Source organism: Crocodylus siamensis, chromosome 1 (assembly GCF_052110815.1).
Source record: "Crocodylus siamensis isolate JL-2025a chromosome 1, ASM5211081v1, whole genome shotgun sequence".
Taxonomy (NCBI): Eukaryota; Metazoa; Chordata; order Crocodylia; family Crocodylidae; genus Crocodylus; species Crocodylus siamensis.
In genome coordinates this window covers 269,926,579-269,942,623 of record NC_143395.1, presented here as the reverse complement: position 1 = coordinate 269,942,623, position 16,045 = coordinate 269,926,579, and the positions used below count along the sequence as shown (strand labels likewise).

General features: G+C 39.6%; 1 protein-coding gene across 1 annotated transcript in view; it reads right to left on the bottom strand.

The window, feature by feature from the left end:
• Nucleotides 1-16,045, bottom strand: part of KLHL15 (kelch like family member 15) — a 41,978-nt gene that overhangs the window by 14,918 nt on the left and 11,015 nt on the right. The window contains exon 2 of the mRNA XM_090062176.1: nt 12,079-12,790. Coding sequence (XP_089918302.1) covers nt 12,079-12,783 — 705 coding nt within the window. The 5' untranslated portion in view covers nt 12,784-12,790. The remainder of the gene's footprint in view (nt 1-12,078; nt 12,791-16,045) is intronic.

The window sequence follows — 16,045 nt, the reverse complement described above, 5'->3', positions numbered from 1 at the left end:
TTTTAAAAGAACCAAGCACAAGCTCTAAAGTGATATTTATTTCCTTAACCAGCAACAGCAAGTTTGACCCAAAACCCAAAAAGGCAGAACTCAGGAAGCAGTAATTTATACTATGGCTTTTAAATAGGAAACCAAACTCACCTACAAGAGACAAGATTTGTATCACCTTCATTATTCTTCCCTTACCAAAACATTTCTACAAAAGAGGAAGGCAATAGAACTGACCACAACAGAAACATGCCTTTTACATAAACAAGACTCTCTATGTGCCTCTGTTGAAAACAAATGCGGAAACATCTGTTGCTATATTTCTGGGTGACAGGATTGCTTCTCTTTCTTTTTATTGTGGAAACAGCTTTCAAATACCTCATGATGAGATTGCTGCTGAACTACCCAACTTATTCAGTGCCAAACATTTGTATACCTATAACCAGCATATTAAAAAATCTGATTTGAAATAGATTCAGCATTAAATGTCATTACTTAATCTTCAAAATAATCCTCTCCCCATCTCATCTTGCATGCAAACAGTAGCAACTTTATGACTGAGGGAAGGGGTAGATACTTCCCATCACTTTTTCAACCCCAAATGACTGAGGAATCTAATGAAAACCCAGAAGACGAGCAAATTAGAATATTTCCATGACGTGTAAGCAATAATGCTTATGTATCATTCTGTCTCATGAGTTCAGAGATTATCTTTTACCATTTTACACAAAGAAACTCATCTAAGGACACATAGCAAACCTGTGACTGAGGCAGAAATGAACCTGGATCCCCTGACTGAACCAAAAACCATGCACAAATTTAGTATCCCCATAATTTACTGAAAGCTTTATTCCTTCAGCCAAGAAAACTGATGCAATACAAATGCTCAAACTGGATGGTCCAACAGATCTTTTGCAATTTTACATCTATGGGGTTTTCTGCAATATAGCCATAGCAAAAATCACGACAGGGAATTTATGTACATGGAAATACACCACAATTTTGTAGTTTGTTAATTTTTGAATTTATATCCTATTCAATACAATCACTTTCTGGACTCTTCAGGAGCAGAGGGTAACCATAAGGGGCAGAGAGGGAGCAGTAACAATGCTCATTAAAAAGCTAGGTGACTGTGGCGTTGGTGCCTACACAGTCAGATGAATTGCAAATTGGCTGAAGGGTCATACTCAGAGAGTGGTGGTGGATGGGTCATTTTCGACCTGGAGAGAAGTGGGTAGTGGAGTCCCCCAGGTCTCAGTCCTTGGTCCCGCACTGTTCAGTTTCTTTACTAGCGACCTGGACAACGGGGTGAAGAGCAGCCTGTTTAAATTCGCAGATGACACTAAGATTTGGGGTGATGTGGGCACACTAGAAGGGAAGGACAGATTACAACAGGACCTGGACAGGTTACAGGGGTAGGCAAATGAGAATAGGATGGGATTCAATACTGACAAGTGCAGGGAGCTGCACTTGGGCAGTAGGAACCAGCAGCATACCTATATGCTGGGGAACTCCCTTCTCGAAAGCACAGTGGCAAAAAGAGATCTTGGAGTCATCACCGATTCCAAGATGAACATAAGCCAACAATGCGAGAACACGGTCAGTAGGCCTAACCATACCCTGTTGTGCATCCACAGATGCATCACAAGCAGGGCCAAGGAGGTGATCCTCCCCCTCTGTGGGACACTGGTCAGGTGCAGCCGGAGTACTGTGTCCAGTTCTGGGCGCCACACTTCAGGACAACATTGAGAAGGTTCAAAGGAGGGACATTCACATGATCCAGGGACAGCAGGGCACACCCTATAAGGAGAGGCTACGGGACCTTAACCTGTTCAGTCTTTGCAAGAGAAGGCTGAGGGGGGACCTGGTAGCTGTCTATAAACTTACTAGGGGGGACCAGCGGGGTTTGGGAGAGACCTTGTTCCCCAAAGCGCCTCCTGGAATAACAAGGAATAAGGGCCGTAAGTTGTTGGAGAGTAGGTTTAGGCTAAACTTTAGACGGCACTACTGCAATCAGGGCGGCTAGGATCTGGAACCAACTTCCAAGGGAAGTGGTGATGGCTCCTACCCCGGGGGTCTTTAAGAGGACGCTCGACATATACCTGGCTGGGATCATTTGAGCTCAGTTCTCTCTCCTGCCCAGGGCAGGGGGTCAGACGAGAAGATCTACAAGGTCCCTTCCGACCCTACATCTATGAATCTATGAATGAAGATGCGGTCTCCAACAGCCCTAGTGAAGCTTCTCACTGCTCAGCCCCAACACAAGCAGAGGTAAAGCGCTCCAGCTCAGCAAGCAAGGCCTGGCCTGTGGGGAATGTTGCCAACGCCTACTATAACCACATCAGCTGGAGTTGGCTATGAATAAGTTAAGGCTGGTAATCAGAAGGTGCTTTCTATAATGAGAGAGAAAGAGGAAGAGGAGGAGGGGTGTCCTGGAACAACCTTCCAGTAAGAGTCTTATCCAATCCTTTTCTTGCATCTTTATCAGGTGAGTAAGTGGCAGAGGTTAATCATTGATGACTAATGTTCAGTACTGAATGTGTAACAAAAGGTCCCACCTTTGCCTTACAGCTGCCAAAACCAGGCTTGTTGGGGGAGCCTGTAATCTGGCACCCTCAAAGTATACTTAAGGTAAGTCCACCTTCTTGTAACTATCAACAGTTGTACAAATGGTACAACTTCTCCCAGGATCTTCATTTTCTTTAGTCTCTTGTTTTACATATCTAAATATCCAGTGAAGACATCCACACTGAATGCAGTTTAACTTTCTCTCTCTTCCATGACTCCATTCCACACACACAAATGTTTTGTACACTGTTACTAAATTTATGCTTTTAGCACTAATGGCATTAGCCTTCCATACTAGAATCAACTTTCAAAAGTAGCATTTGCCATTTAAGTACTTGCATCACAGATGAAGTCACGAGTGTTATGCAAGGTGCTGCTTAAGTAAACTTAACAGTATTCAAGACTACAACCTCTAGAATCATCTGCTATCATACTGATTTCTGTAACCTCTGTTTTGCAAGTTGTTGATTGAAACCTAGCTGTTCAACAACTCCGATTAGGCCAATCCACCTATTTATGTATTTTCATGATTGTCCATTGTACTAGACTGTAGTTGCAACTAAAGCTGACCCACTAACCTTTCCATAGAGTTCTCATAACCCCATCCAACTAGCATCTCTATCAACACAGATCAGTAAAGTTCAGTCTCTGGCCCAGAGACCAAATCCCGCCTGGAGATCCATGTCATCTGGCCCATATGGCTCCCCACAAGTCCAGAAATCTTGTCTTGAGCGAATGGTAGCAGTGTTAATTGTTGGAGCTTTCCCAATCACGGCAATTAACACTGTCACTGTCCTAGACCTGTGGGAGGCCCTGTGGACCAGATGACATGGCCCCGTGCATAGGGCTGTGCCACAGCTAGATCCAGCATGTGGGGCCAGACCAGTACATATAATTACACCCACGGACTGACGCTGAGCACCAGCCCCAAGCTAGATCAGGCTTGCAGACTGACCCCAAGCCATCCATCCAGCCCATGGCCCTGGAAGGCTGAGCACCACTGAATTAGACTCAATGAATGTTTTACCAGTTTGCCTACAGAATCTTTTACGGTTCCACTCAGAAGCAAAATGACTTTGTTTCCTTCAGAAGTTGACCATCATTTTCTTGTTTGGTCTGATACAATCAAATCCTAGCCATCTAGACTCACACCAAGATTGTCAATACTCTTTTAATTTTTCATTTCCCTTATAACTTCAGCTGACTTCCACCTTGTAGCATTCGTCTGTACATCCTAGAATCCTATCTAGAACATGGAGGGGACCTTGAGCAACTGATCTAAGGATCTGAGATTAAGCTCAACAAAATCTTTTCTTTGTTTTTAGAAAGAGAGCAGTTTCTCAGGAAATGAACCGGCCAACGCATATCCACCCCCTTCCCAAAACCTAGAGGACCTAGAAATTAGTTTTTGTATGGCCTCTACTCAACTTGCCCAAGATGGGTATCCCTAGCAAGGTTAAAGTTTGTATCAATGTATCTCACTAGGTCAGAGCCTCCAAAAATAAGTGCAGAGTACTGCACCTGGGGAGAAAGAATCACCAACACACATACAGACTGGGAAATGACACTAAGCAGTACAGCACCAGAAAGGGATCTTGGGGTCATAGTTGACTCAAAGATGAACCTGAGTTGACAATGTGACAAAGTGGTCAAAAGAGCTAACCACACTCTATCATGCATTAACAGGTACATCACAAACAGGTCTCAGGAGGTGATAATTCCCCTCTATGCGGCACTGGTAAAGCCGCAGCTGGAGTACTGCATCTGGTTTTGGGCACCGCACTTCAAGAGGGATGCGGATAACTTTGAGTGGGTTCATAGTAGGGCCACTTACATGGTTAGGGACCTGCAAGAAAGGTCCTATGAGGACAGACTGTGGGACCTGGATCTCTTCAGCCTCTGTAAGAGAAGGCTGAAAGGGGATCTGATGGCCATCTACAAATTTGCTGGGGGGGGGGGGGAGGGCAGCAAGGTATAGGAGATACTCCACTTACCAAGGCACCCTACGGAGTTACTAGAAACAAGGCCCACAAACTGACAGAAAGCAGATTCAGACTGGACATTAGGAAGAACTTCTTTGCAGTAAGTGTTACCAAAGTCTGGAATGGGCTTCCAAGGGAGGTGGTGCTCTCCCCTACCTTGGAGGTCTTTAAAAGGAGACTCAATAAACACCTGGCTGGGGTCATCTGACCCCAGCACTCCTTCCTGCCCAGGGCAGGGGGTCAGACTTGATGATATACTGAGGTCCCTTGCAACCCTAAAAATGTATTAAATCTATGAAATGCAAGCAGCCCCACCCTGATGAGATTCTAGTTGCAATAGTGACCATAAAACAGGAGTAGCAAGAGCAAAAAAAAAAATCTAATTTTTGGACAGTTTGACCAGTTTACGAGAACAGTTATATGCCACAGTTGCCTATAATAGCAGGGGATGGGCCCACTGAGCCTTCCAGGCATATGTCCCATGGTTCAATTTACAGTATTGTACCACCCTTTCTTCCTCCAAGATCTAGAGAACTATGGACACAGTCCAAAGAAATAAAACAACACAAAATAGATGAAGCAATTAATAAGTAAGTTAAATGTTTGCCACCCCCCAGGTCAATTTTCTTTTACTTTACTTTTCAGCCACAATTCCATTTACACATCTTGTGTTTCACCTACGTTCCTTTTGGGGGTTGTTTATTTATTTATTTATTTTTTATGACCAGGGGAGTCAAACTCACTTGCACCCCCAGACCAAATCCAAACTGTGGGGCTCCTTGTGGGCTGGATCCAAACCACAGGGAGCCTCCCAGGACATATATGGGCCCAGCAACAGGGCAAGTGGAGGTGGTTAATGCAGCTGTTACTCACCCCTTCACCACTCACCCATCAGAGCTCCATCACTGCAAATTTGGAAGCAGGTCCTGCTGCCACTCACTCAGCCCCTCTGGGAGCCCCAGGGGCCAAATGAAACACAAGTCAGATGCATCCTGTGTGCTATATGTTTGACACCCCTGCCATAGGTCTCCTTTACGTTTTCATCTTTTATTTATTCTTTTCCTTGAAACCTTATCTCTGTTAATTAGTACAACTATGCATACAGGGCAAAGTAACAGAGATGAGGGCCCCCTTTTCCACTTCATGCTGCCCTGAAGAACTTACAGTCCAAATATTTCAGACAGTTTGGGAGTGGAAACAAAGGAAGTAAATCAAATCCAAATCCAAATAAATCAGTGACAAAGCCAGGAATAGACCCTTGTTTCCCAAATCTAAATCCACTGTTGCCCATATCCATTATGAAAACAACCATATAATGTTCTCTCTCATTTCTTATTTAATTTTTTACTTTTTTCTTTTGCAAAACAAAGAAACAGACCAACTTGACTGCCATCCTTCTCCTTTCTTCTTCAGTCATCTTTCTACGTTTTCCCTCTACTTGTTGACACTTTCTTCTCAACCCACACCAATCTCTGCTCTCACATCTTTGGGTTGCTCATGCCTCTCACTACTATTTTCTATATATGTCCAGATGAATAAGCAAGCAAGAATGGAAGAAAAGCTGATACAGAAGCAATTAAGTCTTAAAAACAAGGGGGGCAGGGGGCTGTAATTTATACTAAGTGAGATGCTCCACTTAGCAACTTCAAAAAGCGGCACACTGCATCTATAAAGGGCTAGGTGTCTTGTAATAATTGTTAACATCTGCAACTGGAATATTGTAAAGAAAAAGATTTTTGCAAAGTATTATAAAGTCTCTAGATGTAAAAATAAATCAATATATTCTACTGCTTAACAATAAAGTGGAGCATTCAGAACAAAAATAAGAACAAACTGCAACAGAAGAAGACTCATGCAGGAGTCAAGTGGAGTTTTGCTAGAGAGCAGATATGCAAGAGATAATTTACACTATTGCTTTAAGTTATAGCTTCCAAATTAATCTAAATTTAGGATATTATTACCAGATAAAACATAATTATTGCTATGGAGACAGTAGTATTTTGTTTAAATAATCCTTTTCCTGTTATCACATACATATTACTCAAAGAAATTAAAAGACGTTGCATTCAAAGTTGTAATACATTAACTCAATGCATCTAGTCTCAGAATATTTATTTCAAAGATAATTATGCTCTTGTATGCATAAATATTGGATATTAATACCTTATTGCAATACACATATATATTCATAAAATGAATGACATCTTACTTATTTTAACATTTTTCACCGTCAACCAAGTTTAGTACAACTAGCCCATTTTATTTACAATCCTAAAAACATGGTAACTGAGAAATAGTCTTGCATTATTAATAGGAAAAATTAATGAGAGGCTGAACTTTTCATTCAGATTGCCTGTTCATAATGTTCCTACATTAGTAGTGCCCAAGTTCTCACCACCTAATACAGTTGTTCTCAATCAGCATGCTGCAATGCCACTGTGGGGTGAAATGGCCCACTTACCTTGGTTTTCAGGAGGGAGGTGGAAACCAGCTGAGATGGAGCCATAGCAGAGGCAGTGCGTCTGTCTGCATTGCATGAGCTGAACCTGGAAGAGCTAAAGCAGAAGCATCACACCTGCTTGTAGAATGTAATACAGTCAGATACAATGCCCCCTCCTCCTGCAGCTCTCTCAGTTGGGCTCTATGTAACTCCTGAAAACCAAGGTACATGCCTCTGTCACCCCACAGAGACAGCAGCCTGGATACAGATGCCACTGCCACTAGGTAGAATTGCCTCACGCACCTCTGTATTCAGGAGGCGCTTTGGAGCTGAGCCAGGAAGAGCTGCAGCAGAAACAGGGCACCTGTCTGCACCTTTCTGCTGTAGCCATTTCTCAGTTAGCTCTGACATGCCTCCTGGCACACAGGACAGTTCTATCTGCTCAACATGCCTGTTTCCAGGAGACACCATGCAAGGTTGGACTGGAAAGCCCTAGGGCAAAAGCACATGCGGCTGCCACAGCCACTTCCTGATCTAGCTCTGCAGGAGGCGTGCAGCACAAATCTGCTTAGTGGTAGTGGGGTGAGTATAATATAACTGTAAGGATCTAATTGATTAATAATCAATTCCTAATTAACTATGTTATTATGTGCATATTATTCATAAATATTTACATTAGTTTTCTGAATGGGCTGCTGCAACATTTTGAAAAGTTGTGGAGGAGTCCTTTGAGTCTCAAAAGGCATACATACATGAGTTGAAATTATTCTATTACCTCTTTGATCACTGATGTAATCGCTGTTTGACTGGTGGTGATCAAAGAGGTAATAGAATAATTTCAACTCATGTATGTGCATGCCAGAAAATAAATCATCACTATCAGTACCATTCGGGGTTTTTTCCCTTCAATACAAAGGCCAAGGGTTGAATGGTACACAACTGCCTATTCATTTATAAGAGGTGGTTCCCTCCTGAACAGCTTATTTACTCTCACTTTCTGAAGTACCTCAGAAGACTATTCCTTTCCCACACAGGGAGGGGAAGGAAAAAAAAAATGAAAAGAAGAGGATTTAGGGATTTCAGTCTCTAGGAATGTAAAGTCCTCCTTCAGCATTTTTTTTTAAATGGCACTGTTGATGGTCTATTACTCTATTCTACACACAGATACATACTCTAGAACAGTTAAGCCAACCTTTTCAGTAGGTATGCCACAAATGAAGCCCTAGTACTTCTCTAGTACCATTCCAATCCATTTCCCCTGCCTGACCTGCTCTGCTTTCTGCCCCCTGCTCTATTTATCAGTGTGCTGCCTGTGCCCTCTCTGATCTGCTGTGTACCACAGGCTGGCCACCCCTGCTTTAGAATTTGTAGGCCTTTTGGGAAACCTTTTCTTAGAAAGCATTCTAATTGAAATGTATACACTAGCAGCAAACAACATAAATACACACATTTACAGACTGCACAAGAGCACAGATAGCAAATTAAAATATAATTGGCATATCATTTCACATAGGAGGTCATACTGACTGATCAAACCCACAAGCAGTAAATATATTTGTCCCCTGAACCACTTATTTACAACAGAAAATGTACATGGTTTTTATACAGACACAATTGTAATTTATGTTTGGGAAGTTAACCTCACTACAATTACCCGTGCCTTTATCACTTGCACACTCAATGTACTCTAGCTAGGGCTAGGGACAAATAAAACTCCAACCACTAGAGAATATACTGGTGAACGTAATCAGTACTTCACTGTAGTGAACATTTTAAAGTCATGAACCAGAAATGGCACAGGCTTACTAGTAATTTCTGGGTGCAATTGAAAGAAAGAAAGAAATCCTTTTATTATGGTATCTGTCAAATTTGTTCTCTCTGCATTTTGCTGGCAACCATTTATTTGTAAACTCCCAAGATAAAATATGAGGTGAACAGTGATCTCTAAAGGCGGCAGGATACAGACCAGAAATTCCTTAAAAACAAAGCCAAGCCAACAGTTACAGCTAAGAATTTATTAAAATCCAGCAGAACCCTTTAACTACACAGTTGAAAACTACTCTTTGAAGACTACATGCAATGTGAACTTATACACCTAAAGTTCAGTTCAACTGCAGAATTTCCTTCCCAGTCACTCAAAGGCCTATTCTGCAGACTTTTAGGGAACTTTTTAAAGACTGCTCCCTCCCCTTCCCAATAGAAAGTGTCTTGCTGCATGAAGGCATGAGTGCTCTCAGCATCATGCAAAAAAATCAGGTCCTTATACTTCAATAGTGGTGGGATGGAAACATTTAGATATAGATTTAAAATATATATATTACATTTATGTGATCATAATTACTCTGCATATCTCTATATGCCATAGGTTAGGCAGGTGCTGTAACAATGAGGCCCCCACTGCCACCCACCACTTGCAAGGGACAGTGGCTGCAGGCGCTGCATGTTGTACTGAACTCAATGCACTTTGTAAATGAGGAATTTACATTAGCTGCCTCCCCTCTAAGAATACTGAGACACTGATTTGCAACTGAGTCAGGTGCTGAAGTATTGAGGAGGAGAGGGAGAAGAGACATCCTCTTGTTTAACATATCTGATTTTAGTTATGGGGCCTCCTTGCTTATCACTAGTGTTCTGCATTGAACTTTGGAGGCACGTAAGTTCCTGCAGAATTAATGGAGCAAGTTAAGTGCCTAAGCCTGTTGATTTGGATGACCCTCCTAGAAAAAGGCATCTAATTTTCTGGCACTGCAAAGCTTAAGGGAAGCCATACATGAGAACAATCTGCATCTAGCCAATAGACACACTGTAACAGGCTAGAGACTTAAGCCTATAAGCTTGATCAGGCACAATGTAAACAAATATTTTGATGTTTTACTTCCTGTACCCAATGCACAAAAAATGAGTGAAATGGTAGCATAACAAGTTATTATCTATGATATTAAATAATTTAAAAAGTGAGGTTTAAATATTAGTATTTAAACACATTTTTATGAAGAAAGGGACTAAGCCTACAAATCTTTGCTCACAGCACTACTCTTGATCAAGTTATGGAATATGATGACCAAATGTTTGTAGGATAATCTGCTATTTCATAACAGGTTTGCTGAATAAATACAACAAAAAGTTTTATCTGCATTTACCAGAAACTACACCAAAAGTTGTAAAATAAGCTACATACAACCTCCTTCATATACATATGAACTATATCAATGCAAAGAATATTTGACAAAAGCCATAAAATTCAAAGTGGTATCTGACAATACGATTTTTTTCATAGTAAAATTATAAGAGGTCTCAATACTGTAATTAAACAGCTCCTCTTTTCACTACCCTATGTGTTTAAGCCACACAAATGCTCACTTTTTTGGATTTCTCTAATGTTGACAAATAATAAGTTTCATCTTTCAAAGTAAAAACTGATATTTCTTGTTTTTCCTCATTCATTTGGCAAATAAAGGATTCTCTTCTGATCTTAGGAATAAATATGATATCCAACAGGATCTATAAATTCCTTTCAGATCTAAGTCATTGCAAAAAATAAAACTGTTCACTTAACTTCAATGCCTATGTATATGTGTGTGTGAAGTCAAACATGTTTGTATATTTTTTCAGCGTCAGAGCTCTAGCTTTCAATTACTGTATCTTTGTTCTATTTTAGTACTGGTAACAAAAATGAACAAAAAAATTGCAAAATCAAACTAACACTTTCAAATTTAACAAATCCATATTTTATATTAACATGAACAAATCTAATATGGAATACCAAGTTACTACAAAGTCTCTTTTCAGACTATATACTTTAACGCAACAAAAAGAAGCTTAAATAATAGAGTCTTTTTCCCCACTTTATCTTTTCTTACAACAATGCAAAAGAATATTTATCTTTCAACTGTGTGAAAACACCATGTGGGGGAGGCAGTTCACTGCTATTGCTGGCAATAATGCGATTAAGCTAAAAAAAATCTAGTTATGAGGATAATGTTTAATGCACACTGGACACTGAGAAATAGCAAGTTAATTTGGAGAAACCTGTTCCTTAGAGGAAGCAGCATCTAACTTACTTATGACCTTATTCTTTACGCATTCATAATTGCGTTGCAGGTAAAACAAAAATCAATGAAGCAAGATGGCAGCAAGAACGGAAACTGCTCTAAGGAGATGAAGTTTTGACTTCAACAGAATTGCACTGGGGTTGCTGAGAAGAACAATAGTTAAATGTTATAAAAAAAACAAAAAAACTTGCTCCAAATATTTTTGCTGCCAAGAGGGCAAGGTTTTTTTTAAAAGATTCTAATGAGGGATTTTAAGGGCATTTTTTCCCTTAATTATTAATCCAGAATATGTGTAAATTAGTGTAGCCCTCTGAACATCATCTCTCCCTCTACATACAAAAAGCTAAAGCTACATTGTAGCTAAAGCTTCCAAGAAAGTCTAACCATAGCTGCCTTTCAGTAAGATTTAGGGACACTCCAGTAGCTATGTCATACTTACATGCTTTCCAAAAAAATTACCCTGCATACATTAATATGATACTTAACACACCATTTCCTACTTTTTCTTTTTTTCCATATGAAGCATTTTTTGTAGCACACACTGCTATAGTACATGGTGACATTTATTTAAATGTAGATTTCTTGCCATAAACAGCAGCTTAAACGTATATACAATGTGCATGTATCTACAACTAAAATTGAGAACATGCAAGTTGACTTTCATTATACTGATACCCAGTTATGAGGACATCCCAAGAGTTCCCTGGAATAAAGCAGCAAGATATGAAAGACAGCAAGAATGACTGAAATAAAACAAACTACATATGAATTAGATTTCCTTTAAATATTCTTATAAGAAATCATTTACAAATAAACCCTAAGAACTCTAGCTTCTCCAGTCACAAACATGCTATTTTCTAAAATCAGTTGACATTACTTTCAGATATGGTATTTTTTAAATATGTTATTTTAAAGATTTTGTTGGAGAAAAAGGAAAATATCAGTGCTCTCTTTGTTCCTCCTAACAAGCATGGGAATCTTACCTATTTAACGGCATGCTGCCCTAGCTAAATGATGAATCCTGTCTATTGCTTTCAAATGCACCAACCTTCTCAAAAACACTGGATGGTGTCATCAAACAAAACCTGATGTTCTGAATGATGGTGTCCGTATGCCTCCAGCGTCTTCTATCATGCCGCAGCCAAGCCTGAACAGCCTCGTACAGTTCTATCTCTGGAAACCTGCTCAGATGATCATTATCCAAGTAAGACATGAGCTTTTCAAAGGTCAGATATGACAGGAAATCGGGTCGGGACATGAGTGGCACAAAATTTTCTAACAGAAAGGAGTCCAACTTTTCTCTGACTCCCTCAATGTTTACACCAAAATCATCTAAGAGTCTCATAATTTCTGCACAGTTTTCTAAGCAGATTTTTGCTAAGAGAAAAGAGCAGCAGAACTTCACCACCTCTATAAGCTGAACATACATGGCAGCCTGCAGGATCTCATGAACAGTGTTCATACTCAGTTCAATAGTTCCATAGTACATGAATTGGAGGACATGGCTGAAGCCTGTGGCAGTGAGACCTTTCAAATGGATTTTGTCCTGATCACGTTCCCGCATGTCTGCTGTGAACATAATCCTGAAGTAATCGCTCTGGGTGGCAAGCAGTGCTTTGTGTGCCTGAAACTGGTGGTCTTCAATGACAAGAGTGACATCAAGAAGCAATCCTTCCTCATACAGTGCTCTGAACCCAGCAGAGACACTGGTGTCATGGATAGAGGAGCTAAACCCTTCCACGTCCCCTGCCATGAATCACCTGGAAAAAGGAACCAAGCAGAAAAAAAAAAAATTATAAGAATTAACAGAACAGAATCTCTTTCAGACTGCATGAACAACGTTAATAGTATGTACTTTATGTTCATTAACATTTTTCAATTTTACAATAGCTCTTGGCAATTCACCTTTTGGAGACAATCCCTTTTTTTAAATCTCTTCCCGTGTTTTCTTCACTGCCTTGAAAATTAATTTAGTAAACAATTCACCCAGGGGAAGCAAGTATTAGTTGTAAATGTGATGTTGTAACTTGTTTGGTGTTGAAAACAGGAATTTAAAAATGCGATAATGCTATACATGTGTTCACATTACTTTACAGTCATATAATTAGGTATTTTTCTATCATACCCCTAGGGTCTAGCCTATCCCTTAATGGTTTTTTTCATAAAAAGAGCAATTAAGAAAAATAAAACACCATGTTCAAAATAAAGTAATTTGAAAATTTCTCATCTTCAGAAATAAGACCCCAAAAGTCTTCACAAAGGTTTGAAATCAAAGATGTCAGAGTAAGACAAAAGTATTGTAATATGCACTATAATGACCCCAGAAACCAACATTTTGCACTCTGCACATTTTGCAAAGGTGCTTCATTTGTATTTCATCTTCTTAGGGGATAATTACATATATCATGGTATTACTGAGAGGTATAAGAAGTAACACTGTATGTGAAGTCCACAATATTAAAGCCATCAGAAACAGAGATGCTATATCTCAGAAAAATAGTACGTTCCTCCATCTCTGGTGACTGAGGGCTCCAACTGCCTATTAAGCAATTAAACTTGAAGATAGAATGTGTTTTATGTATGAAAAACTAGAGGGGTGTTAATCTGTCACTTCAAGGATAATGTAAATAATGGTAAATTATCCAGCAATGACCAATTATCGGTAGTTATTTTTTTAAGGGGGAGGGGGGCATTGGGAAGGGGAAGAAACAGCAGCACTAGCAGGAAATAACAACATCGAATTAAACTATAGTGGTGAACTGTGCCTTACACAAATTAACCCAAGTTCACTGTGCATGGGGTTATAACATTTTTTAAAATAAATTTTAAAATACTTAAAAAAAAATATCTATATGATGGGATCACAACATTTTCAGGGCTATGGGAAGGCATCTAATACAGGACAATCCATAATAAAGAGCTACACAATAACCACAAATTACTTAAAACAGAACTGCAGCCCAACTCTAAACTTCCTGCGTTTTTGTCAGTTTAAACCACACCATTAATTTTGTATGTGTGAATGTTCTTTATTATAAATTGGCCTTGTTGATAATTTATTCTACGAGTTTCTACATTAAAACTAAACACTAAACGGTTTAGTTGTAGCTTTCTATATTAAAACTAGAACACTGAACGGCTAAAGATATCAAACATTTAAACCTGGAAATGTTCTATGTTATTGTTTCTAACTGTTATTAGCACTACTCAGATACTGTCATTTGAAAATTACCATACAGAACTCCACATACAGCTAATTACCTCTACTCCTTATTCGATGGTAATGCAGCATTGAAAAATTGCAACCATATTTGGCTCTTAACTTAGAATGGCAAGTAAGTATCCATATCACCACCTAACAAAATTTGTGCTGCTCTCTCACTGTTGAGGTACAGCTGCATAGACTGCAAGAATATGCATTTTTTTATCCTGAAAAAAATAAAGATTATTCCTAGAAGCTACAAATAATTCCATCAGCAGGAGAGTGGAAATAAAATTTAACCTAAGAATATTTCCTTAATATTCAGGATAAAGACATACAGATGAAGAAGGAGCAGCAAGGCAAGAGACACAATCCTAATATCACGGGGCAGAGAGAATAGGCAAATCAATGTCCTCAGCTCAGTGGTTCGGCCAACAACCTACTTTCCCTCTGCCATATCTGAATACAGCATATGCCACAGCAAAACGAAACAGACTGAAGTTGCAGTAGTTCTTACTGAGGGAAAGCCACTAAGACAAAGCAGAGGGAAAAATCTATACTTCGACTCCCAATCCTACCACCTCAGAAAGAGAAGCATTAAGCAGCAATAACCAAAAATATTCTCCCCCACATTCTAAAATATATAAAGAGAGGGGAAGTAGCAGAAAATTGCCAAGATGAGAAGGTAAAACAAAGAATAAACCAAGAGAAGAAACTGACAAAATAGAGCAAGAATAAATTACCTTGGTTAAATTACCTTGGTTGGCCTATAGCCACACAATTATTTGGAAACTGGCCCTCTCTCTGGACAGAGCAGCAGAGGAGATAGAGAAACTGAAAAAGGGGCATTTTCACCTCACCTGCTAGCAAAAATCAATGGTATCAGTAGGCTCTACAGGCACCAGATTTACTCTCCTTGAGACAAGATATAATGTAGGGCCTCTGGGATTAAAAGAACAGAAAAAAGTAATACCCTGCTTGAAAAGCCCCTTCACAACATTCTAAAGAAAGTGAAGCAACAATGAAACATGAAGGGTGGGAACAGACATGTGTAAAAAATGGCAAACATTAATAAAAGGAAAATATACCAAATCCAAAGGAGCATATCCTGATTTGCACTGCTTCTCAACACAGAAAAAAGAGCCAATCACTTAGAGCACTTTTATACTTTTACTCTCAGAGCCACTCCAATTAAAGCACTACCATGTCTCTTGTATCAGCGTCCCCATGCTTAAAAAGCAAGCACCCCCACTACCCTTTTTAAATGCAGGGACGCTGATACAGGAGACACAGGAGGCTGCTGGAGCACGGAAACTGCAAACACAATTAATTCCAGCAGACTGCTGGAATTCCAATGCGCTGAAGCAGCTTCTGCACTCGTGTACAGGTGCCCTTATATTTTAGTATAGAGACCACACAATTTTTACCCATCCATCTGAACTGATATAAAATCATACAGAACAACAGCTGAAACTTAGGTATAAAAAGTAGCTCTTAAAATCCTTTACCTCAGGTCTCCCAAGTACCAACCATTCTGAGACTGGACCTCAAAAATCAACCTGAGGTCTCAACACCAGTAATGCAAAGTGGAAAACAGTACTGCCACAATGTTTCAGAAAAAGTTTAAATGACAATCACTCCACTTTTAAAGAGTGTATTTAACATAAGAAGTGACAGGGGTTAATTTTAGTAAATCTTCATTCTTCTATGATCCAATATTTTGCCTTCAATGTATCAAATCATATTCAGAGAATCTCAAAAGTTTTTAATCCAGTTTTTAGGAAGATGGAGATTCCTACATCCCCAACATCAA